At 41.4% G+C, this 26224-nt stretch overlaps 1 protein-coding gene across 1 annotated transcript in view; it reads right to left on the minus strand.

The window, feature by feature from the left end:
- Positions 1 to 2916: 2916 nt before the first annotated feature.
- Positions 2917 to 26224, minus strand: part of LOC122905460 (butyrophilin-like protein 1) — a 38716-nt gene continuing 15408 nt past the window's right edge. Inside the window, 7 exon segments of the mRNA XM_044247058.1 lie at positions 2917 to 3584; positions 4008 to 4034; positions 7522 to 7548; positions 24547 to 24573; positions 24666 to 24686; positions 24949 to 25149; positions 25264 to 25545. Coding sequence (XP_044102993.1) covers positions 2917 to 3584; positions 4008 to 4034; positions 7522 to 7548; positions 24547 to 24573; positions 24666 to 24686; positions 24949 to 25149; positions 25264 to 25545 — 1253 coding nt within the window.

Below are 26224 nucleotides of genomic sequence, written 5' to 3' on the forward strand. Positions count from 1 at the left end.
ATCTCTTCCAGTCCCGTCCATGTTGCTACAAAAGTTGGGTATTCATCCTTTCTGATGGAGGCACAATACTCCATAGTGTATATGGACCACATCTTCCTTATCCATTCATCCGTTGAAGGGCATCTTGGTTCTTTCCACAGTTTGGCGACCGTGGCCATTGCTGCTATAAACATTGGGGTACAGATGGCCCTTCTTTCCACTACATCTCTATCTTTGGGGTAAATACCCAGGAGTGCAATGGCAGGGTCATAGGGAAGCTATATTTTTAATTTCTTGAGGAATCTCCACACTGTTTTCGAAAGTGGCTGCACCAAATTGCATTCCCACCAACAGTGGAAGAGGGTTCCCCTTTCTCCACATCCTCTCCAACACATGTTGTTTCCTGTCTTGTTAATTTTGGCCATTCTAACTGGTGTAAGGTGTTATCTCAATGTGGTTTTGTGTGTGTGTGTGTGTGTTTTTTGTTTTTTTGTTTTATTATTTTTTTATGCTATGTTAGTCACCATACAGTATATTATTAGTTTTTTTTCTCAATTTATTTATTTTCAGAAAAACATTATTCATTATTTTTTCACCACACCCAGTGCTCCATGCAAGCCGTGCCCTCTATAATACCCACCACCTGGTACCCCCAACCTCCCACCCCCCCGCCACTTCAAACCCCTCAGATTGTTTTTCAGAGTCCATAGTCTCTCATGGTTCACCTCCCCTTCCAATTAACAAATAGAATGGAGGACAAGGGGCATTAGAGAGGAGTAGCTAACACATTTTGTATGTAATTTATTAACTTTGATTCTACCCATTCATGGTGGGAGGTTAGAGGCCCTTCCTTAGTATTACAGCAGGTGGCAGAAGAGAATGAAAACATTACTCTAGACACCTTCATAGGAGAAAGGAGAGGCCTGGGGATCAGACACCTTAGTGGCAAAAGACCTCAAGCCAAGCTTTATCTCCAGTTTCATTGGGGTCATATCAATACACAAAGCACAAACACAAAGCAAGGAGGAAAGTGTAGCCTTAATGGTCAGGACAATAATATATGGGGCAGTGTGTGAGAAGGGCAAGGAGGCCAGGACTTTATGAAGTACATGAGCATCACATGTGCCTGTTTCTTCTTGAAATTTATACATATACTCCCTAGATGAGAGCCTTGAACCACAGTAAGAATGTGGCTGCTTTCAACCAAGAAATTTCAATGGAGGCATAATGTTCTGGGCAATCCTCCTTTGTTTTTCAATTAGTCTTATCCAGGGAGGTGTATACAAGTCAGATTTTGTCTATGTAGACACTGAATTCCTACAGGGCACCAGAGGGAACACAACAAGACGTAGCAGGAGTAAAATCTTTTTTTTTTAATTTTATTTATGTATTTGTCATAGAGAGATTGAGTGAGCACACACAGAGTTTGCTGGCCAAACCCAACAGTGCACTAACTGACAAAGGCAGTGCCAAATGTGCCACATGGCAAAAAGGAAACATTTATAACCTCCAGTATCAACAAGTAGGGCACATACAGGGAAGATCAGAATCAAAAGGCAATGAATTGATAAGGGGAAAATTTCACACTTCTAGTTCCTCAGCTTCCACATACACCATTTACTCACACTGGAACTTCCATATAACAACACAACAACTCCACATTTTCACCCATCTATAGGGCTACACTTAAAAGTGAAAAAGTTCTCACTCTTTCCCCAAAATGGAACAAACAGGCAGTCTCAGGCATTGAATCAGTTATATTTATTCCTTAAGTCCAGCCACACTCAATTGACTATTCTGTTACCTAGAGACTGTATTTGAAATATTACCATGGACAACTTGCATAAAATCACACTGGTAAGAAGGGAGAAGGAAAATAGATAATTAACAAATGTCACATCTACATGACAAGATAAAAAAATATGCAAAGAGACTCCAGTCCTTTTCCTGTTTTTGGTCACAGGCAGGAGTTGAGAACTGTGACCCCCTTCTTCCACTTCCAATTCTGTGTCTTCCTCATCTCTCCAGAACCACAACAGATAGGTGTTCTCTACTTCAGGAGCCAACAAACCTTTATTCATTAAGGTCTGAGTCCTCAAAAGTCTGGCTTCCTTCTGTTTCCTGTGGGTTCCATCCACTGTTACAACTGGACTAGAAGTACTGAGAAGCTTTACATAGATCCTGGAACTGTGCTCATGGTCAAAGTTTTCTGCAATTCACCCAGGGTCTGAAAACACTCATCTTCATTTACCTCTTTATTCTGGTAGCAGCTCTGTTCTTTCCAACTGCTGTTGACTCACAAGGAAACCCAAACTCTCATTTTTTCCATTCCCTGAATTAATGCAGCACCAGTATTTCAGAAAAAAAATAAATATTTACTAATGTTCGTTAAGATAAGTATGTCTCATCCATTCCAGAATAGGAAGCATGTATAATAGAATATTACACTCCACTCTTTTTCAAGTCCATTAGCCATACATTTCTTCAGAAATGTTTAGAAGGACAAGGTTTTTTAGTCAGAGTGCACATTACCTAAAGAGAGCAGGTAACCCACCTGTAGTCTCTGGGTTCATCTGCACAACTCAAACTATATAAAATAAAACCCATTTAATTCTTCAGAATAATCAGACCTCATCTCATTACATATCAAAACAATACAAAGACTCCATGAAATAATGTTCATGATCAAAAGAAACATGACTTCCAATACCAAAAATTCAGCCAAACCCATTACAGCTGAAAAAGTCAACAGTTATCTTCTAATACCTGAAAATAAGGCATGAACCAACTATTCTCATAACCTCATCCCAACAGTCTATACGAGAAAAGAAGGGCAAGACACCCGGTCCTTCAGGACTAATTTCAAAGGCTAGTACCCCTGGGAATCTGCAGCTCCAGGAGAAGCCACCATGAGGAATCTGGGACAGGGTTGGAGCATTATGGGGACATAGCTTCAGGACCACAGGGGAGTAATGGGGATTCAGCCCCTGGGACATCACCATCAACACCACAGCCTGAACTGATCCCCTGCCCTGAGAGGCTCACAGGCTCTTCTGAAGAACAAGGAGGGTTGTTAAGGGGTACAAGGGTCTGCACAGGCCCGCCCATCCCAGAGCAGATGGTCAGGGACACATTTCCTGACCTCAACCTGAAGTATGGAAACAGAGTCCCAGAGGAGGAAGAGAGAGGGAAGGAGAAAAGATGGGAACCATCAGTCATGTTGTAGAATGAGACATCCCCTTCCTTCAGGTCCAGGAAAACCCCTACCCTCCGGGGAATTGGCTCAACACGTTCTCCATTAGCAGGGAGGGAGCAGAATCCATTTTCATACATCCCCACAACCCAGAACCCCTTTTCTGGCCCTTCCTGGTACCATTCTTTCCTCTCCACATCTCTCCTACAGACCCCCAGTGCCCACTCACTTTTTTCTGCATTCCTGATCTCCACCTCCCAGTAACAGCACCCTGATGTGATGCCTTCATGACCAAAGACACTATAGACTCCATCATTTGAGCCACTGTATGAGTTCTTGAAGGTCACACTAGTCTTGTCATCAGAGACAGCAAGGTTGGAATGGGCAGACTCTGGATCCAGATTGACAGACACTGCAGAGACAGTTACCAATCATTCAAGGACTTGCCCCACCATAAAGCAAGGCACACAACCACCACCCCACCCCAAGACTCCTAGCTGCATGCAAGGAGGGCTAAACCTCCTGAGATGAGAGCCTTCTGCCTCAAGCACACAGCCTCCAACAGGAAGAAGTAAGCATAAGACTGATCTGGGGGTTAGACATGTCACAGGGCACTTGAGTCCAGACAGGACTCCAACACTAAAGAATACCCATATATATCCAGTATCAGTCACCCAGTAATTACACCCAGTAATCTTAGCTACATGATTTCACCGCCCCATCCCACCCCACCACCACTGATGATGCCAGCATCTGTATCACCACAGCAAGCTGAAGGATATGTCAGCAGCCATGGGATAGCAGTAGGAGCACCCAAACGACAGAAGTAACTCACAGGCCTGGAACTTCTCCTTCCGCCAATCTATAAGAAAACCACATTGCACAAATGTGAACAACAAATTGGAGACTTGAGGAGACTGTACAGACCAGTGTTGGTACCTATCTCTGAAATACACTGAACCAAGAGTTATAGGGAAAAATGTTTTGGAAGCATTCATCTGATGGATTTATTTTTCACTCACAGTCTGTCTCTCTCTCTCTCTCTCTCTCTCCCCTCTCTCGGACACACACATGCTAACACTCTCTCTCATACACCCACCATCATGCTACAGTATTCCCATGAAACCCAAGCCATAAAGCTTAACACCATTGAGGGACTGGGTACTGTCCTAAAAAGAAGACTTTTTGCACATATTTCATTATCAAAATATTCTTTCTCAATCCCTAGCCACATAACCATCCTGAAAACTAAGTTTTCTTGAGAAAGAACTGAGGAGATCAAAATTTCTGAGGCCTCCATTTACTTATAACAAACTGGCTTAACTGAACTTGCAGACTGATTCAAAACCATGGTAGAGCAATAAAACTGGGTGGAGCTGCACTTGGAGGATGACTCTCAGCTATGGGTGAGGAGAACTCAGGATATGGTACCAGATAAATCTTGCCCCATCAAGAGGTAATGGAGAAGATTCAAGGAAGGAAAGAAAAAAGTTCAAAGCAAGAAAGACATACATCTAGTGAAAGAATTTAATGAATTTACTTCCCTATATCATGAAGTATTGCAAGGAGAAACATCCCTGCTTCTCCCTATAATCACCGAGAGAGATCAAAAGCAGCAGGAGACACCACAAATCATCAGCCCCAAAGTATGGCTGTGTCCTATGCCCCAGAAACTGTGAATATGTTTTGGCAGAGAGGACTTTACAGATGTGAGTAAAATTAACAAACTGGAGATATGAATGGGGCAGGGGTAGAATAACAATTTCTTCAGAAACCTAATTGGAACCTCAAACCCAATTATCCTAAGGACTATATCAAGCTACCCTCTATAAAGTGAGGTCCTGAAATGAGCAAGAGAAGAATTCAGGGACCCTGTCCCTCAGTGACACAAAGCATGAACTCCTCCAACCTTCATACTCCCTTTTGGGAAGAAGAAAAGAAATTAACTGATCACAGCAAATGTATATCTGTCATAAGACCCTGAAAAGTCTGCATGATAGAGCTGTTACCTTCAATAGGACAGAGACTCCAGAACAAAATTAGAACGAGTATAAAACAAGAATGGGACACCTTCTTGAATATTTGCTGACAACATGGGACAACTATTCTCCCACAGGTTTATTCAGATAAAGTAGTATGTCCGGCTCTGTTGATTTGCTTATACCAACAGATCACATGAAGTGGGTGGACATGTCACATTTTGAGAAAAGGGAACTTTACTTGTTCTTTTTTTTTTCTTTTTTTTACAGGTAGAGATCACAAGGAGGCAGAGAGAGAGAGAGAGAGAAGCAGGCTCCCCACTGAGCAGAGAGCCTGATGTGGGGCTCGATCCCAGAACCCCAAGATCATGACCTGAGCTGAAGGCAGCGGCCTAACCCACTGAGCCACCCAGGCGCCCCCTTGTTCTTTACTAAGACATTAGCTGACAGCAAACTCTACATTTCTGTATGACAACTGACACAGATTAGCAAACAGGAATCAGGAGGAGGAAAAGAAGGAAGAGGAGCAAGGGAGTTGGTGTTCCATTCTAAGACTCTACAGTGAACCTAGAGCTATGCTTTGCCCTTCTGTGGTCCAAGCACATTCTTCACCTCATTTCCAGAGCAAGCTGCTCGTTAGAAATTATTCTTCCAATTTCATTAATAATATCAGATTAGATATTTGTTCCCATCACATTATGAGCCCACCAATGTGAAAGTGTTGATTCTATTCTAAGTGTGTCTGTCCTTACAAAATAAAAAGAATGCATGAAAGGTATACTTTAAAACACAGGCATTTCAATCCAGTAGAGAATGGGGTGATGCTAAAAGAAGGCTATTTAATCCACATTTTTAACAGGTAAGTCCCAAGATTCAGTGAGTCTCTCTAAAGAATTTTCCTCATACATCTTAGACTCTTAGACTCTTACACCCCTGGTTCCCCCTTTTCTGTTCTCACAAACTGTGTCCCTGATTATAAATACAAAGAGCCAGGACAGAAAAGGCACATGTTATGGATTCAAAAGGCCAAGATTCATAACCCACTCCAGTGCTAGAGGGTGCTCTGGAAAACCTTTCATAGCATTAGCAACCCAAGGATCACATTCCTTCCCCAACTACAACTGGAATGGTGAGATGGCCTCATTATGTGAAGCCAACCCAGTTAGAAAATTACTTCAAAACACCTGAAAATAAATACAAGTCTTTTCAGAAATCTCTCAAACATGGACCAAGTATTTTTTTATTTTTTCCACACCCAATAACTTGCATGTCCTCTGTGTACTTCCCACTCTAACCACCATGGCTGTCATTTGTGGTCTGTCATCTACCCAAAGCCACCCAAAGTATCTCTTCTACTGTCAGCCACCCAAAGTGTCTCTGAGAGGAATCACAGGCTCTCTACTTTCCTTCTCATCTCCTCCTCTCTTCTCCAACCACCTTTTCTTTCCCTGATTTACTCCCAAATTTTCTCTGGTTAACAATTTTCACTCCTCTGAGCTTCTCCTATTGCAGTCCTCACACATTGCCCCTCATAAATCTAACCAGTACTGAGCCCATCAAGTAAACCCAGAATTCTCTTAAAAGGAGAGATAATGGTTGCAAACAATTATATGTTACTATTCTTTAAAAAATTAATTTCTTAATGCTGTAATACAAACACATACATAGGATTTTGTTTATAATGGCGAGCATCTCACAAACCAACTACTAGGACTCCCTAAATATCCTGGAGGCTCTGGACAAAAGAGAATAAGAACAGCTAAGCTAAAGATAACTACTTGCAAAACAACCATGGAGGTTTAGAGGAAGATACCTGGCTTGGACAAGGAGTAAGAGCATGCAGAAGCAAAATGAAGACCATCACTTCAGAGATACAGAAAAAAAAAGCAAAAACAAACAAAAAAAAACAACAACAGGAAAACCAAAGCAAGATCCAAAAAGAGGTAGGAATTTCACAGTGAAATGGATTCAGAAAAAAGGATCCCTTATGGAAGACCTGAGTCCTAAGCAAGCAAGCTTGATTTCTGAAATCTTCCAGAGATAGCAAATTCTGAAGTACATCATCAATGCCATGGTCCAACCGCCCTTACAAATGACCACTCTGTTGTCACTGGTCCCAAAAAACTCTCTGTTGAACAAGGTGTGTCCAGAGGGTGTTGCTAATTCTAAGAGTGACCTACAGTAGAGGATGGGTCAGAAAAGAGGAAGATCTGTGATCCCAAGGACTTTCCCTGCAGTCTTCAGAAGGACACAACAAACATAACAAGGAGATCAGGGACATCAACCCCATCCTGGTGTGTGGTTCAATGAGAGATAAGGTGGCATAGTGGAGGCTGGGGAGGTAAAGCCACATGAAACTGAGTCACTTACCTGCATACAGTTTTGCTTTCTTCAGGGCTGAAAGGGAAGACACCCTGGTGAGACATGAGCCAGAACAAATCTGCATAGTATTGATCTACTGGGACTTGACTCCTCTCTGTGCTACAGGTGACACTATCAACAGAGTAAGGAAAGAGGCTAGAGAGGAGATACCCTTCTGACATAGGCAAAGAATAGGATGTTTTGGGAAATTTCCTGGACCACAGGACCACAGGACCACAGGTCAGAGAGCCGGCATTGGAGGCTGAGTTCCATGCTTGCCTCTTGTTGCTCTATGACCTTTGCCAAGTTATTGTCCTGAGTCTTAAAAACCACAACATTAAAAATAAAAACACTGAGAAACTAACTGAGGGTTTTGGAGGGGAGAGGGGTAGGAGGTTGGGTGAGCCTAGTGGTGGGTATTATGGAGGGCACATATTGCATGGAACTGGGTCTGCTACATAAACAATGAATTCTGGAACACTGAAAAGAAAATTTTTTAAAAAAAGAAAGAAAATGTAGTTGAATAGCAAAACCATCAAAATGACAGTTAAAATAAAAATCAAAAGAACTTTTGAGAGGAGTCAAGATGGCAGAGAAGTAGCAGGCTGAGACTACATCAGGTAGAAGGAGATCAGCTAGATAGCTTATCAAACCATTCTGAACACCTACAAATCCAATGGGAGATCTAAGAGAAGAGCAGAAATTCTAGAAATAGAAAATCGACCACTTTCTGAAAGGTAGGACCGGCGGAGAAGTGGTCCAAAACAACAGGAAGACAGACCACAGGCGGAGGGGCAGGCTCCCTGCAAGGGGTGGAACACAGAGCACTAAATCAGGACTTTTAAAAGTCTGCTCCACTGAGGGACATCACTCCAGAGTCTAAACCATGGTGAAGCCCACGTGGGGTCAGTGTGGCTCCAGGTCCTGCAAGGTCACAGAAGGATGGGGGAATCTGATTGTCTCAGAGCTCGCAGGTATTAGAATGGGGAAACCAGCTACAGAGACAGAGCCAAGGAGTGAGGCTCAGGTCAGGGTTACCTTGAACTGGTCACAGGCTGGGTGAGCTCGGAGCGCAGCCAGAGGCCAGAGAGACGGGAGTGATTGAGCGCTTTTCTCTGAGGGCACACTGAGGAGTGGGGCCCCCGAGCTCTCAGCTCCTCCAGGCCAGAGATTGGGAGGTCGCAATTTTCATTCCCATCCTCCAGAACTCTATGGAAAGCGTTCAGGGAACAAAAGCTCCCGAAAGCGAACTCTAGCGGATTACTTAGCCTGGCCCCTGGTAAGGGCGGTACAATTCTGCCTAAGGCAAAGACACTTGAGAATCACTACAACAGGCCCCTGCCCCAAAAGATCAATAAGAAATCCAGCCAAGATCATGTTCACTTACCAAGGAGAGCAGCGAAATTCCAGAGAAGGAGAAAGCAAAGCACGGAACTCATGGCTTTCTCCCCCTGATTCTTTAAGCTTGCAGTTAATTTTTTTCTCTACTAATTTTTTTTAACTTTTAACCTTTTCTTTTTTAACATTTTTAACTAGTTTACCTTAACATACCTTTTATAAAAAACAATAAAAATAATAATCTTTTTTGAACCTTCATTATTATACTCATATTTTATCCTTCATTGTATTTAACTTTATTTTTTGTATACACATAAGGTTTTTCTTCTAAGAAATTTGGGGTACAACTTATTCTAATAGATCAAAATATACCCTAAATCTAGCTCCGGTCTTGTTCTAGTCTCCAGCCTGAGAAAATTCTCTCCACTTTCTTTTTCTTTATTCTCCCAAAGAACTTGCTTTATCAATTCCTTTTTCAGATATTTAAAAAAAAATTTTTTTCATCTTTATAGGCATATTCCATCCCTTTACTGTATTTACCCTTATATACCTTTTTCATTCTTTAAAATTTGGGGAGGTAGTTTCTTCTAAGAGACCAAAATACTCCCAAAATTAAGTGAGGGACCCTGTTCTGGTCCCCAGTCTAATATATATATTTTTTTCTTTTTTTGTATTTTTTTCATTATTTTTTTCTTTTTTTTAAAATTTTTTTTCTGAACTTCTTTTTATCCTCTTTCTCCCCACCCCCCATGATGTACGGTCTCTTCTGATTTGGTTAAAGCGCATTTTCCTCGGGTCTTTGCCACCCTTCTAGTATTTTATTTTCTCCTTTATATACTCTTATCTGGACAAAATGACAAGGTGGAAAAGCTCACCACAAAAGAAAAAAAAAAGAACAAGAGGCAGTAACAAAGGCTAGGGACCAATAAATACAGACATTGATAATATGTCAGATATAGAGTTCAAAATGACGATTCTCAAGGTTCAAGCTGGGCTCATAAAAGGCCTGGAAGATATTAGAGAAACCCTTGCTGGAGATATAAAAGCCCTTTCTGGAGAAATAAAATAACTAAAATCTAACCAAGTTGAAATCAAAAAAGCTATTAATGAGGTGCAATCAAAAATGGAGGCTCTTACTGCTAGGATAAATGAGGCAGAAGAAAGAATTAGTAATATAGAAGACCAAATGACAGAGAATAAAGAAGCTGAGCAAAAGAGGGACAAACAGCTACTGGACCACGAGGGGAGAATTTGAGAGATAAATGGCACCATAAGATGAAACAACATTAGAATAATTGGGATTCCAGAAGAAGAAGAAGAGAGAGGGGAGGAGAAGGTATATTGGAGAGAACTGTTAGAGAGAATTTCCCTAATATGACAAAGGGAACAAGCATCAAAATCCAGAAGGTGCAGAGAACACCCCTCAAATCAACAAGAGTAGGTCCACACCCCATCACTTAATAGTAAAATTAACAAGTCTTAGTGACAAAGAGAAAATCCTGAAAGAAGCCTGGGAAAAGAAGTCTGTAACATACAATGGTAAAAATATTAGATTAGCAGAAGACTCATCCAGGAGACCTGGCAGGCCAGAAAGAACTGGCATGATATATTCAGAGCACTAAATGAGAAAAACATGCAGCCAAAAATACTATATCCAGCTAGGCTATCATTGAAAATAAAAGGAGAGATTAAAAGCTTCCAGGACAAACAAAAACTGAAAGAATTTGCAAACACCAAACCAGCTCTAAAGGAAATATTGAAAGGGGTGCTCTAAGCAAAAATAGAGCCTAAAAGTAGTATATCAAAAAGGAGCAGAGACAATATACAGTAACAGTCACCTTACAGGCAATACAATGGCACTAAATTCATATCTCTCAATAGTTACCCTGAATGTTAACGGGCTAAATGCCCCAACCAAAAGACACAGGTTATCAGAATGGATTAAAAAAACAAAACCCATCTATATGTTGCCTACAAGAAACTCATTTTAGACCAGAAGACACCTTCAGATTTAAAGTGAGGGGGTGGAAAACAATTTACCAAGCTAATGGACATCAGAAGAAAGCTGAGGTGGCAATCCTTATATCAGATAATTAGATTTTAATCCAAAGACTCTAATAAGAGATGAGGAAGGACACTATATCATACTCAAAGGGTCTGTCCAACAAGAAAATCTAACAATTTTAAATATCCATGCCCCTAACGTGAGAGCAGCCAACTATATAAACCAATTAATAACAAAATCAAAGAAAAACATCAACAATAATACAATAATAGTAGGGGACTTTAACACGACCCTTACTGAACAGGACAGATCATCCAAACAAAAGATCAACAAGGAAATATGGCTCTTTATCTTGATTAACAGTTTTCTTGTGCAATTGGCTGCTCCCATATTGGGGGCATAGATATTTACAATTGTTAGATCATCTTGTTGGATAGTCCCTTTAAGAATGATGCAGTGTCCTTCTGTATCTCTGACTAAAGTCTTTGGTTTAAAATCTGATTTGTCTGATATGAGAATCGCTACCCCAGCCTTCTTTTGAGACCCATTGGCATAAAAGATGCTTCTTCATCCCTTCACTTTCAGTCTGGGTGTATCTTTAGGTTCAAAATGGGTCTCTTGTATCAAACATATGGATGAGTCCTGTCATTTAATCCAGTCGGCAACCCTGTGCCATTTTATGGGAGCATTTAGGCCATTCACATTGAGAGTGATTATTGATAGATACATTTTTATTGACATCGTGTTACTTTTGATGTCTTTCTTTCTGTAGATTGTCTCTATATTTCTGTTCAATGCTATTCTTGGGCTTTTTCCTCCTTTAAAGAAGCCCCCTTAATATTTTCTGCAGTATCGGCTTGGTGGTTGCATAGTCTTTGAAGCCTTGCCGGTCCTGGAAACTCTTTATCTCTCCATCCATTTTAAATGTCAGTCTTGCTGGATAAAGTATTCTTGTGTGCATGTTCTTCTCATTTAGTGCCCTGAATATATCTTGCCATTTCTTTCTGGCTTGCCAAGTCTCTGTGGACAGGTCTGACGTTATTCTGATGGGCTTTCCTCTGTACATAAGGATCTTCTTAGTCCTAGCTGCTTTCAAGAGGTTCTGATGACAATTATAATTCTTCATTTTTACTATTAGGTGTCTCGAGGACTTTTGAGAATCTGTATTCTTGGGGGGAAACCTTTTGGCCTCTAGTACATGAACGCTGGTTCCATTCACGAGATTTGGAAAATTTTCATGAAGAACTTGTTCCACTCTATCTTCTAGACTTCTTTCTTTCTCCTCCCCTTCAGGGATTCCAGTAATTCTGACACTGGAACGTTTCATGGCATCATTTATTTCCCTGATTCTATTCTCGTGGCTTCTAAGCTGTTTGTTCCAGGCTTCCTCCTGATCCTTTCTCTCTATCTGTTTGTCCTCCAGATTACTAATTCTATCTTCTGTCTCAGTTACTCTAGCATTGAGAGAATTTAGATTAGATTGGACCTCATTGAGGGCAGTGTGAAGCTCATCCCTGGTAATTTCAGCTCTTCCCTAATATTAAAAACATGATCTGTGGTCATTTTCAGTTCCACCCTAATCAATTCCGTTTGGTCACCCACGGCTTTCTCCAACCAACTATTGCTTGGATAATTGTTAGCCTGAATTCTCTTTCCGACATATTGTTTACGTTGATAGCCATTAGCTCTGTTGCAGAAGGTCCATCCTCTGTATTTTTCTTCTGTTGGGCATTCCTCCTCCTAGTCATTTTGGTGAGAGATGGCTGAACGGGTGTAGCTGGGTGTATCGACTGTGGTGCAGTCAAGGTGCACCCTGGAATGCTTCTGAGCAATCAGGGTTCCCCACCCAAATGAGAGGGAAAAGAAAAGGAAAAGAAAAAAAAGAGAGAGGGAGAGAGACAGGAAAAAAAGGTGAGATAAAAGAGAAGGTTCAGCCCAAATGGGTCCCAAGTAAGATTTATGAAGTATACAAACAGACACAGACAAACAAAAAGACTGATAAAAGTATATGACAAGAGAAAAAAATATATATATATAATTATATATATATACAAATAAAGGAAGGAATTATATATATATACACATATATATACAAATAAAGGAATTATATATATATATGTATATATTTTTGTATATATTTGTATATATATGTGTATATATATATTTGTATATATATATATATATATATATATATATACACAAATAAAGGAAGAACCTCGTCCAAAAGAACCCCGAGTGTAAGATTTATATACTATCAGGACAAACACAAAAACAGAGAAATACTGGTGGAAGAAAAAGATGGGAGAGTGGTTGTAAATTCTCAGTGTGGGTGAGGAAGTTTGTTCTGATTCTTCCTGGATGTGTCTTGATAGCTTTGTTAAAGGACTCAACTTTCCTAAGATAAGGGGGGATCAGCAATTGGATAACCTATAGGGGTGGCATTGATTGGAGAAAGGGGATTACCTTGAAGTTTAACTCTATATGAATATTAGAAAATAAAAATTAAAAAAAGGAATAAACTAGACTAAACTAAACTAAAATTTTAAAAAAAGAAATTTAAAAAATAGAAATGCAAAAGGAAAACACGGGTGTATGTATCAAAAATTTCAGGTTAGAAGGGTATTATGGAATTTGATGTACTGGACATCTCACTGTGACAGTAAATAGGTTAAAAAATTATCTATATAATAATAAAAAATTAACTATATAAAAAAATGAGCCAGAATAGTGGGATCGAATTAATAATAAAAATTGTCCTATGAAGTAGTAGTGGTTGTTCTCTTGTCTTTTTTTTTTCCTTTCCTGGTTGGTTTTCTGGGGGAGGGGCCTGCCACGTGGGTTTTCAGTCAATGATGTTCTCTCAGTTAAGTCCTCCCACCCCCCTCAAGGGGGTGGGCTCTGAGGAAACTGGGTTTTCAGGCTTTTGTTCTCTGGAGGTTTTTATATTTGTTCACTTTTGTTTTTCTCTCTCGCTTTGACCGCTTTTGATGGTTTTTGTAGGTTTAGAGGAAAGCAAACTGCACCCTGACCTCCGTCTCTGAGAGAAACCTCAGTCTGGTTGCAGAGCCCAAAGAAATCCCCCCTTGGCCGCTGGCAGAGCAGGTTCCCAGTCGCGGTCCCTGGGGATGCAGGATTTTTTGCTTGTACCCAAAACCACGGCAGCGGCGGCTGTCTGGGCAGCTCCAGACCGCCAGAGAAGTTCCAAGCAGTGATCACACACTGAGATATTCCCGCTGGCCCCGGGCTGGGAGTGCCTGGTCTTTCCGGTCGGAGAGCACCCAGCTGGTGTTTGTGTGCACCTCTCTCAGGGGAGGGCGCGGGACATGACTCGGACTCTGATGGCACAGCAGGGCACTTACGTGGGGACTGCAAAAAGGCTGTGCTTCTGTTGGCTGGCAAGGCTCCCAGACCCTCATGGGAGCCAGGCGCCATGCACTCTCAGGTGGCGCTGGTGGTTCAGGGACTGAGACCTGGTTTCTCTGCCGCACTCTCTCTGGCTCTGCACCAGGGGTGGCTGTCCTGGGTCTGGGGACTTAAGCCCCAACCCTATCACCCCGATTCCTGCAATTTCACCCCGGTGATCCTTTGCTCTTTTTGAGTGCTTTCGACCAGACTCCCGAGTTAATGCTGGTCCCCAGGCACAGGGCACTCTCGTATTGGGATATTACTTTTCAACGGGTCACCTCTAGTGGCTCCCTCCCCCTTTGGTTTATCTTCCGATATCAGTCTGACTTTCCCACTCCGCTTTACCTGCCCACTGGCATCTTCTACTCCAGTAGAGATCCAGACGTGTATAATTCTGATCTCAGGCTGATTTCATGGGTGATCGGAGTTCTTTGGAAAGTAATCAGCTCACTTTAGGGTACAGGTTGAAAGGGCGCCTCCTCCTACTTCCCCGCCATCTTGTCTCCAAGATCAAGAAGGAAATAAAGTCCTTAAATAACACACTGGGCCAGATGGACATCACAGATATATTCAGAACATTTCTTCCCAAAGCAACAGAATACACATTCTTCTCTAGTGCACATGGAACATTCTCCAGAATAGATCACATCCTGGGTCATAAATCAGGTCTCAACCAGTATCAAAATATTGGGATCATTCCCTGCATATTTTCAGACCACAATGCTCTGAGGCTAGAACTCAATCACAAGAGGAAATTTGGAAAGAACCCAAATACATGAAGACTAAACAGCATCCTTCTAAAAATTGAATGGGTCAACCAGGAAACTAATGAAGAATTGAAAAAATTCATGGAAACAAATGATAATGAAAACAGAATGGTTCAAAATCTGTGGGACAGGGCAAAGGCAGTCCTGCAAGGGGGAAGGAAAGAATAAATCAAACAAGATGGGATCAGGAGGGTGACAAACCATAAGTGACTCTTAATCTCACAAAACAAACTGAGGGTTGCTGGGGGAAGGGGGTTCAGGAGAGGGGGCTGCGGTTATGAACATTGGAGAGGGTATGTGCTATGGTGAGTGCTCTGAAGTGTGTAAACCTGGCGATTCTCAGTCTTGTACCCCTGGGGATAAAAATACATTATATGTTTACAAAAACAATTTTTTTTTAGATCAAAAGAACTTTTAACTATTAAACTTCTATTCTCCTACAGACAAGTAGACTAAAGGGTGAACCAAGAAAAACAATTTTAACCAGAAGAGACAAAATTTAAAAAATAAATAAATAAATTCAGAAGTGTCCAAAGAGACAAACAAAAATAACATAAAATTGAATGACTTAATATGACATTAAGAATCTCTAAGGTAGGGGGAACAGGATGGCGGGGAAGTAGGAGGAGACGCCTTTTAAACCTGTACCCTAAAGTGAGCTGGTTACCTACCAAAGAATTCCGATCACCCATAAAATCAGCCTGAAATCAGAATTATACACATCTGGATCTCTACAGGGGCAGAAGACACCAGTGGGCAGGTAAAGTAGAGTGGGAACGTTGAACTGATATCAAAAAATAAACAAAAGGGAGAGGGAGCCACCAGAGGCGACCCGTTGGAAAGTAATACCCCAATACGAGCAAGAGTGCCCTGCGTCTGGGGACCAGCATTAACTTGGAGACTGGTTGAAAGCACTCCAAAAGAGCAAAGGATCGCGGTGGGGGGAAATAGTGGGAATCGGGTGGCTAGGTACAGGGGCTTAAGTCCCCGGTCCCAGGACAGCCACCTCTGGCACTAAGCCAGAGAGAGTGCAGCAGAGAAACCAGGTCTTGGTCCCTAAGCTGCCAGGGCACCTGAGATTGAGTGGGGTCCGGCTCCTGTGAGGGGCTGGGAGCCTCACCACACAACAGAACGCGCAAGCCCTGCTATAGAGCCTGAGATGCACACACCCCTCATCCTCCCCTGAGAGAGGCACACAAAGGCCCAGCCGGAGCTCTTTGACCCACGCCATTGTTTCAGAGTCTAAGACGCTCGCCCCAAACTCTCTCCTGAAAGAGATGCGCAAAGGCCCAGCCTGGCGCTTTCGGACCTGCGCTGCATTCTCAGAGCCTGATACGCTTGCACGACCCACAGCCTCCCCTGAAAGAGGTGTGTGCAAGCAGGGCGCTCTTAGACCCAGAAAGGCCAGGAACTCCCAGCCCAGGTCAGCAGGAAAATCTCAGTGTGCGATCACTGCTTAGAACCTCTCTGGCGGTCTGGAGCTGCAGACAGCCGCCTCTGCCATGATTTTGGGTACAAGCAAAAAATCCTGCATCTCCAGGGACCGCGACTGGGAACCTGCTCTGCCAGTGGCCAAGGGGGGATTTATATGGGCTCTGCAGCCAGACTGAGGCTTCTCTCTGAGACGGAGGTCAGGGTGCAGTTTGCTTTCCCCTAAATCTCCAAAAACCATCAAAAGCTGTCAAGGTGAGAAAAAAAAAAAAAAGTGAACAAACATGAAAACGGCCAGAGAACAAAAGCCTGAAAAAATCAGTTTCCTCAGAGCCCACCCAGTTGAGGGGGACAGGGGACTTAACTCAGGAAACATCATTGACTGAAAACCCATGTGGTAGGCCACTCCCCGAGAAAACCAACCAAGAAAGGAAAACAAAAAACAAAAAAAAAACAACAACAACAAAAAAAAACAAGAGATTAACCACCACTATTTCATAGGACAACTTTTATTTTTAACTCATTCCCACTATTCTAGTTTATTTTTTTATTTAGATAATTTTATAACCTATTTAACATCACAGTGAGATGTCCAGTACATCAAATTCCATAATAACCTTCTAACCTGAACTTTTTGATACATACACCTGTGTTTTTCTTTTGCATTTCTATTTTTTCAATTTTTTTTAAATTTTAGTTTAGATTAGTCTAGTTTATTCCTTTTTATTTTTATTTTCTAATATTCATATAGAGTTAAACTTCAAGGTAATCCCCTTTCCCCAATCAATACTACCCCTATAGGTAAACCAAATTTAATCCCCCTTTATCTTAGGAAAGTTGAGTCATTTAACAAAAATATCAAGATATATCCAGGAAGAATCAAAACAAAATTCTTCACCCACACTGAGAATTTATAACCACTCTCCCATCTTTTTCTTCCACCACTGTTTCTGTGTTTTTCTGTTTGTCCTGATAGTATATAAATATTACACTTGGAGTTCTTTTTGATGAGGTTCTTCCTTTATTTGCATATTTTTTTTTCTTTTGCCATAGACTTTTATCAGTCTTTGTGTTTGTCTGTTTTCATTTGTATACTTCCTAATCTTACCTTGGAGCCCATTTGGACTGAACTTTTTCTTTCATCTTCACTTTCTTTCATATCTCTCTCTTTCTCTTTCTTTTTTTTTCCTTTTTTCTTATTCTTTTCTTTTGTCTCTCGTATGGGTGGGGAATCCTGGTTACTCAGAAGTGTTCCAGGGTGCACCTTGACTGCACCATGGTCGATATATCCAGCTACATCTGTTCAGTCATCTCTCACTGAAATGACTAGGAGGAGAAATGCCCAACAGAAGAAAAATACAGAGGATGGACCTTCTGCAACAGAGCTAATGGCTATCAACATAGACAATATGTCAGAAAGAGAATTCAGGCTAACAATTATCCAGGCAATAGCTAGGTTGGAGAAAGCCATGGATGACCAAAAGGAATTGATTAAGGCTGAGCTAAAAGCGACCGAGATGATGTTCACAATATTAGGGCGGAGTTAAAAGCTACCAGGGCTGAGGTTCACAATGCTCTCAATGAGTTCCAATCTAATCTAAATTCTCTCAAAGCTAGGGTAACTGAGACAGAAGATAGAATTAGTGATCTGGAGGACAAACAGATAGAGAGAAAGGATCAGGAGGAAGCCTGGAACAAACACCTTAAAGGCACGAAAACAGAATCAGGGAAATAAATGATGCCATGAAAAGTTCTAACGTCAGAATTATTGGAATCCCTGAAGGGGAGGAGAAAGAAAGAAGTCTAGAAGATATAGTGGAACAAGTTCTTCATGAAAATGTTCCCAATCTTGCGAATGGAACCAGGGTTCATGTACTAGAGGCCAAAACGTCCCCACCCAAGATTATACATTCCAAAAAAAATCAAGGCACCTGATAGCCAAATTGAGGAATCATAATTGTAGGTATAATCTCTTTAAAGCCACTAGGACAAAGCGGCTCCTTACTTACAGAGGAAAGCCCATCAGAATAACTTTCTCAGACCTGTACACAGAGATCTGGCAGCCAGAAAGGGCTGGCAAGATACATTCAGGGCATTAAATGAGAGGAACATGTAGCCAAGAATACTTTATCCAGCAAGACTGACATTCAAAATGGATGAAGAGATAAAGAGTTTCCAAGACCGGCAAGGTTTAAAAGACTATGCAACCACCAAGCCGACACTGCAGGAAATATTAAGGGGAGGTTCTATAAAAGAGGAAAAATCCTAAAAATAACATTGAACAGAAATAAAGAGACAACCTACAGAAAGAAAGACTTCAAAGGTAACACGATGTCAATAAAAACGTATCTTTCAATAATCACTCTCAACGTGAATGGCCTAAATGCGCCCATAAAATGGCACAGGGTTGCAGATTGGATAAAACGACAGGACCCATCCATATGCTGGATACAAGAGACCCATTTTGAACCTAAAGATACACCCAGACTGAAAGTGAAGGGATGGAGGAGCATCTTTCATGCCAATGGGCATCAAAAGAAGGCTGGGGTACCGATTCTCATATTAGATAAATTAGATTTTAAACTAAAGACTGTAGTCAGGGATACAGAAGGACTCTACATTATTCTTAAAGGGACTATCCAACAAGATGATCTAACAATTGTAAATATCTATGCCCCCAATATGGGAGCAGCCAATTGCATAAGAAAACTGTTAATCAAGATAGAGTCATATTGATATGAATACATTAATAGTAGGAGATCTTAACACGCCTCTCTCAGAAATAGACAGATCATTGAAGCAGAAAATCAATAAAGAAACAGGAGTATTGAATGACACATTGGACCAAATGGACCTCATAAATATATATACAGAACATTCCACCCTAAAACAACAGAATACTCGTTCTTCTCAAGTGCAGAACCTTCTCCAGAATAGACCACATACTGGGTCACAAATCAGGACTCAACCGATACCAAAAGACTGACATTATTCCCTGCATATTCTCAGATCCCACTGCTTTGAAACTAGAGCTCAATCACATGGAAAGTTCTGAAGGAACTCAAACACCTGGAAGCTAAAGACCACCTTGTTTAAGAATGCTTGGATCAACCAGGAGATCAAAGAAGAACTGAAACAATTCATGGAAACCAATGAGAATGAAGACACTTTGGTCCAACCTATGGGATACAGCAAAGGCGGTCCTAAGGGGCAAATACATAGCCATCCAAGCCTCCCTCAAAAAAATTGAAAAATACAGAATACAGCAGCTGTCTCTACACCTTAAAGAACTGGAGAATCAACAACAAATCAAACCAACTACACACGTAGTAAGGGAAATAATCAAGATTAGAGATGAGATCAATGAGGTAGAAACCAGAGATACAGTAAAAGGTATCAATGGAACTAGAAGCTGGTTTTTTGAAAGAATCAATAAGATCGATAAAGCATTGCCACACCAATCTAAAAGAACACAGAGAAAGCCCAAATTCATAAAATTATGAATGAAAAGGGAGAGATCACAAGTAACACAAAGGAAGTAGAAACAATCATCAGAAGTCATTATCAACAGTTTTATGCCAATAAGCTAAGCAACCTAGATGAAATGGATGCATTCCTGGAAAACTATAAACTCCCAAAATTGAACCAGGAAGAAATTGACAACCAGAATAGACCGATATATAGTAATGAGATTGAAGCAGTGATCAAAAACCTCCCAAAAAACTAGAGCCCAGGACCTGACGGATTCCGTGGGGAATTCCACCAAACTTTCAAAGAAGAAATAACACCTATTCTCCTGAAGCTGTTTCAAAAAATTGAAGCATAAGGAAAACTTCCTGACTCTTTCTATGAAGCCAGTGTTACCCTGATACCCAAACCAGGAAAAGACCCTACCAAAAAGAAGAATTTCAGACCAATATCACTGATGAATATGGAAGCTAAGGTTCTCAACGAGATCCTAGCAAATAGGATCCAACCGCACATTAAAAATATTATCCACCATGACCAGGTTGGATTCATCCCTGGGCTACAAGGATGGTTCAACATTCACAAATCAATCAAAGTGATACAACAAATTAATATGAGAAGAGAGAAGAACCACATGGTCCTCTCAATAGATGCTGACAAAGCATTTGACAAAATCCAGCATCCATTCCTGTTTAAAACACTTCAAAGTATAGGGATAAAGGAAACATTCCCGAACTTCATCAAATCTATCTATGAAATACCCACAGCAAATATCATCCTCAATGGGAAAAAGCTTGTGTCCTTCCCATTGAGATCAGGAACATGACAAGGATGTCCACTCTCAACACTCTTGTTCCACATAGTATTAGTAGTCCTAGCAACAGCAATCAGACAACAAAGAGAAATAAAAGGTATCCAAATTGGCAATGAAGAAGTCAAACTCTCTCTCTTCACAGATGACATGATTCTTTATATGGAAAACCCAAAAGACTCCACCCACAAACTACTAGAACTCATACAACAATTCAGCAATGTGGCAGGATACAAAGTCAATGTACAGAAATCAGTGGCTTTCTTATACACTAACAATGAAGATACAAAAAGGGAAATTAGAGAATCGATTCCATTTACTATAGCACCAAGAACCATAAGATACCTGGGAATAAACCTAACCAAAGAGGTAAGGGACTGTATTCGAGGAACTACAGAACACTCATGAAAGAAATTAAAGAAGACACAAAAAAATGGAAGACCATTCCATGCTCTTGGATCGAAAGAATAAACATTGTTAAAATGTCTATACTGCCTAGAGCAATCTATACTTTTAATGCCATTCCAATAAAAATTCCACCGGTATTTTTCAAAGAGCTGGAGCAAATAATCCATAAATTTGGAGGGAATCAGAAAAGACCATGAATCGCTAAGGAAATGTTAAAAATAAATAAATAAATAAAACGGGGGCATCACGTTACCTGATTTCAAGCTTTACTACAAAGCTGTGATCACGAAGACATCATGGTACTTGCATAAAAACAGATATATAGACCATTGGAACAGAGTAGAGAGCCCAGATATGGACCCTCAACTCTATGGGCAAATAATGTTCTACAAAACAGGAAAAAAATATTCAGTGGATAAAAGGCAATCTCTTCATAAATTGTGCTGGGAAAACTGAGCAGCTATATGTCGAAGAATGAAACTCTCCCATTCTCTTACATCGTACACAAAGATAAACTCAAAATGGATAAAAGACCTCAACGTGAGACAGGAATCCATTGGAATCCTAAAGGAGATCATAGGCAGTAACCTCTTCAATATCAGCCACAGCAACTTCTTTCAAGATATGTCTCCAAAAGCAAAGGAAACAAATACAAAAATGAACTTTTGTGACTTCATCAAAATCAAAAGCTTCTGCACAGCAAAGGAAACAGTCAAGAAAACAAAGAGGCAACCCACGGAATGGGAGAAGATATTTGCAAATGACAGTACAGACAAAAGGTTGATATCCAGGACCTATAAAGAACTGCTCATACTCAACACACACAAAACAGACAATCATATCAAAAAATGGGCAGAAGATATGGACAGACACTTCTTCAATGAAGACATACAAATGGCTATCAGCACATGAAAAAATGTTTATCATCACTAGCCCTCAGGGAAATTCAAATTAAAACCACATTGAGATATCACCTTACACCAGTTAGAATGGCCAAAATTAGCAAGACAGGAAACAACATGTGTTGGAGAGGATGTGGAGAAAGGGGAACCCTCTGACACTGTTGGTGGGAATGCAAGTTGGTGCAGCCTCTTTGGAGAACAGTGTGGAGATTCCTCAAGAAATTAAAAATAGAACTTCCCTATGACCCTGCCATTACACTACAGGGTATTTACCCCAAAGATACAGATGTAGTGAAAAGAAGGGCCATCTGTACCCCAATGTTTATAGCAGCAATGGCCACGGTCGCCAAACTGGAAAGAACCAAGATGCCCTTCAACGGACGAATAGATAAAGAAGATGTGGTCCATATACACTATGGAGTATTATGCCTCCATCAGAAAGGACGAATACCCAACTTTTGTAGCAACATGGACAGGACTGGAAGAGATTATGCTGAGTGAAATAAGTCAAGCAGAAAGAGTCAATTATCATATGGTTTCACTTATTTATGGAACATAACAAATAGAATGGAGGACATGGGGAATTAGAGAGGAGAAGGGAGTTTGGGGAAATTGTAAGGGGAGGTGAACCATGAGAGACTATGGACTCTGAAAAACAATCTGAGGGGTTTGAAGGGATGGGGGATGGGAGGTCAGGGTACCAGGTGATGGGTATTATAGAGGGCATGGATTGCATGGATCACTGGGTGTGGGGCAAAAATAATGAATACTGTTATGCTGAAAATAAATAAAAAATAAATTTAAAAAAAGTATCTCTAAGGTGATAAAACTCTTAAGTTATTCATTCAATTTTATGCCCACAAGCATTGCAAGGCCAGTTACCTATATGCATTTGATTTTCTGAACAATAGAAGAGACATAACTTCTGTGGAAACACTGAACCTGTAAGAGTCAGGTAGATCTCCTGGGGCCAGTGGAGAAGAATTTTAATCTTTAAAGAATTTTCATGTTTAAAAAAATTGGTAGCAGTGTGAGAGATACTCAGCTAAATACAGTCAACATCTAAATCTGTTTCTTCCTTTTTTTTTTATTTAAAAAATTTTTTTAACTTAAATTCAACCAGCCAACATACAGAACATCATTTGTTTCAGAGGTAGAGTTGAGTAATTCATTGGTTGCATATCATATCATGTGCCCTCCTTAATGCCCATTACCCAGCTACCCCATCCCCCTGCCACCCATCTTCCAACAACCCACAGTGTCTTTCCCATAGTTAAGAGTCTCTTATGGTTTGTCTCCCTCTCCAATTGCTTCCCATTCAATTTTTCCTCCCTTTGAGTGGGTCTTCTTTTTTTTTTCCAATTCATTTATTTTCAGAAAAACATTATTCATTATTTTTTCACCACACCCAGTGCTCCATGCAAGCCGTGCCCTCTATAATACCCACCACCTGGTACCCCAACCTCCCACCCCCCCAGCCACTTCAAACCCCTCAGATTGTTTTTCAGAGTCCATAGTCTCTCATGGTTCACCTCCCCTTCCAATTTACCCAAATTCCCTACTCCTCTCTTTTTTTAAGGGGTGCAGGGGTATTCAGCAATAAGTCAAAATATGTATTTCAATAAATTTTCAATAAAAAAATTGTATTCCTTTAAAGGACAATGCACTATGTCCAACCATTCTTGATTACCAAAAGAAAATACATAATACTAACAAATTTCATCTACAGAATTTTTCTGAAATGAATACCAATATCAATTGCATCCCAAAATAAAGAAATTTTCAATTAAAAAAAAAAGTCAAAATTTTTATTCCATCTGCTTTCAATTTAATTTAAAGGTCAAAAATCATACAATGTAAGAAAATGTTTTATGGAATAAAGTATACATTATTCCGGGAATGTAAGAAGTTATTATTACATCAAATGATTTCCAGAAAAGATAGATATGGGAAATAACACAAAAGGGGAGATGAAATATGGACCAGGATGTTAGGTGAGCTCTAGGGTAAAAGTGGCCAAACGTTCTCAGAAAACTCATCACTGGACCACTGACAACTTATCCCACGACATTCCCACCAAAGCTCTTTCTAGTCCTCTACTCAACACTTTGTGATCAGTACCTCCAGGAACTGCAGAGAAAAGACTCCCACGATGGTGTTATGTGGAGAGAACACACGCCTACATTTAATGACCACATATATTTATATAGTTTCTCTAAAATATTCCAGAGTATTCAGGATAATTGAGAACTAGTTGCATTGAAGGCTGAAAAGCTACAAAGGAGCACGACAGACTCTAGTGACCACCATCATTCCAGGTTTCAAAGCACCATGTGCGAAACAATAGCCCAGATGGGGAAAGCCCATGGAGCAAGTTCTGCCTCCCACCAGTTTCCACTTCTGCACCAGGGATGGGTCCTCACGTCTCTGCATGAAACAGAGAGGGTACACTATGGATAAGGGGGCAAGAGTCCCAAAGATATCCAGACAGTCACTCACCAGCCAGGTAAACAGATTTCCTCCAGTCTGAAAGGCAACACAGGAAACAAGTGAGCTGAGGACCAGAATGTCTCCTACAAATGTGACACAGAAACTACTGGGAAAAGGAAACAATGTACCAAGATTGGCCTGGAGTTCATCTGAAAAAAAAAAAAAAAAAGTGAAAAATACACATAAACTCCCATCACTAAGAGCAGCAAAGACTGCACCTGGAAAACCCACAAGAGCATCTATATGTCTATATGTGTCCATGAAGATCTAACTCCAGACCCCTTGAGCCTCCACAGCCCCACCTGTCCTCTCTGGTCCTCCTCAGTCCCCTGATCCTGGCCAAGGGCCTACTGCCCAATTCTCCTCTGCACCAGCTTCCACATTGTCTGCCTTGGCCCTGTCCTGCCTTACCTCTGGCCTTCAGTGCCTCCTCCTTTATCCGCTGGTCCTCCTCCTTTTCTCTGTGCAGTTTCTCCAATTCCTGCATCTCCTGGTGCTTTGCAGTCTGTTCTCCCATGATGTAGAAGACAGCCCCAAGCAGTAGGAGCATCAGCACAGTCAGGGTCACCATGAAAGCCAGCTTCCAGGGAGAACTCCGAGGGAAGAAGGGTTCTGTGCCCAGCCAGACACCCCATCAGGGTACTGCTCAGAATGGCTCCGCCCAGCACACACAGGTACCCCCAACCAGATAATCCCACCCTTCTAGGAGTGAGAAGTAGTACTGACCTGGGATGAAAAAGGCCATTGCCTTCTCCTGGCCTAGAATGGGGTTAAGGACTAAGCAGGTCACATTCCCTGAAGAGCTGTCCCTCACCACAAGAGTGGCCTCTATGGTGAACAGCCCTTCATCATCTTGGGCTTCAGTCACAGAGAACGTCAGGAACTTCTCTCCACTGAGAGCTCTCCACTGCACTTGGGGCTTTGGGAACCACCCCGAGGCCATGCACACAACTCGGACCCCGTCCTCCTCTGGACCTGTGATGTGCACTTGAGGGGCAGAGCCAACACCTGAAGAGAGAAGCTAGAGAGCACAGGGAGGCCACCCAGAGCCCAGGGATTCCAGCAGAACCTTCTTGTACACAACTCTATGCACAGCACTGCATTTGGGGGGCTCTTTAGGGGAAGTGGTCCCTACAAGGATTAATGTAAGGGGGTCTGCCATGAAACAGAAGGAAGGAAATGAGGACTTGTGGCAGACCCAGAGAGCAGGCTCTTCTCCCCAACCATGAGGGTGGAAATTCCATCACCAAGAGGGATAGAAGGCGCAATTTGGTTCCAGGATCCATCCTTCTCTGCTCTTCTCAACTCGCATACTCTGCAGGGCATCTGCGGGCACACCCACTGCCACTCGGTCATCACTTCCACCAACCTACATACCTCCTGAGCTCGCTCCCTAATATCCACATCTCTGGTTTAGCTGTGCCAGGATTCCTCACAGATGCTTCAGACTCAAATCCTGAACTAATTCATTTTGGCCCCATCTGTGATAGGATAATGTTGAAAATACCCGCAATCTTTCATTCTTCTTTACATCCAGCCAGCCCTCTGCCACCTACTGTTAATGCCTTCACACTCTGCTTCTGGGCTCCATCCTGTGACTTGACTCAGCCCCTGAGAGTTCAGGGAATGTGACTCTAGCAGAGGTTGGAAACTGCTTGTGCCATTGCCCTGTCCTCTGCCACAAGAC

The sequence above is a fragment of the Neovison vison genome, chromosome 1 (genome assembly GCF_020171115.1).
Source record: "Neovison vison isolate M4711 chromosome 1, ASM_NN_V1, whole genome shotgun sequence".
In the NCBI taxonomy this organism is placed as follows: domain Eukaryota; kingdom Metazoa; phylum Chordata; class Mammalia; order Carnivora; family Mustelidae; genus Neogale; species Neogale vison.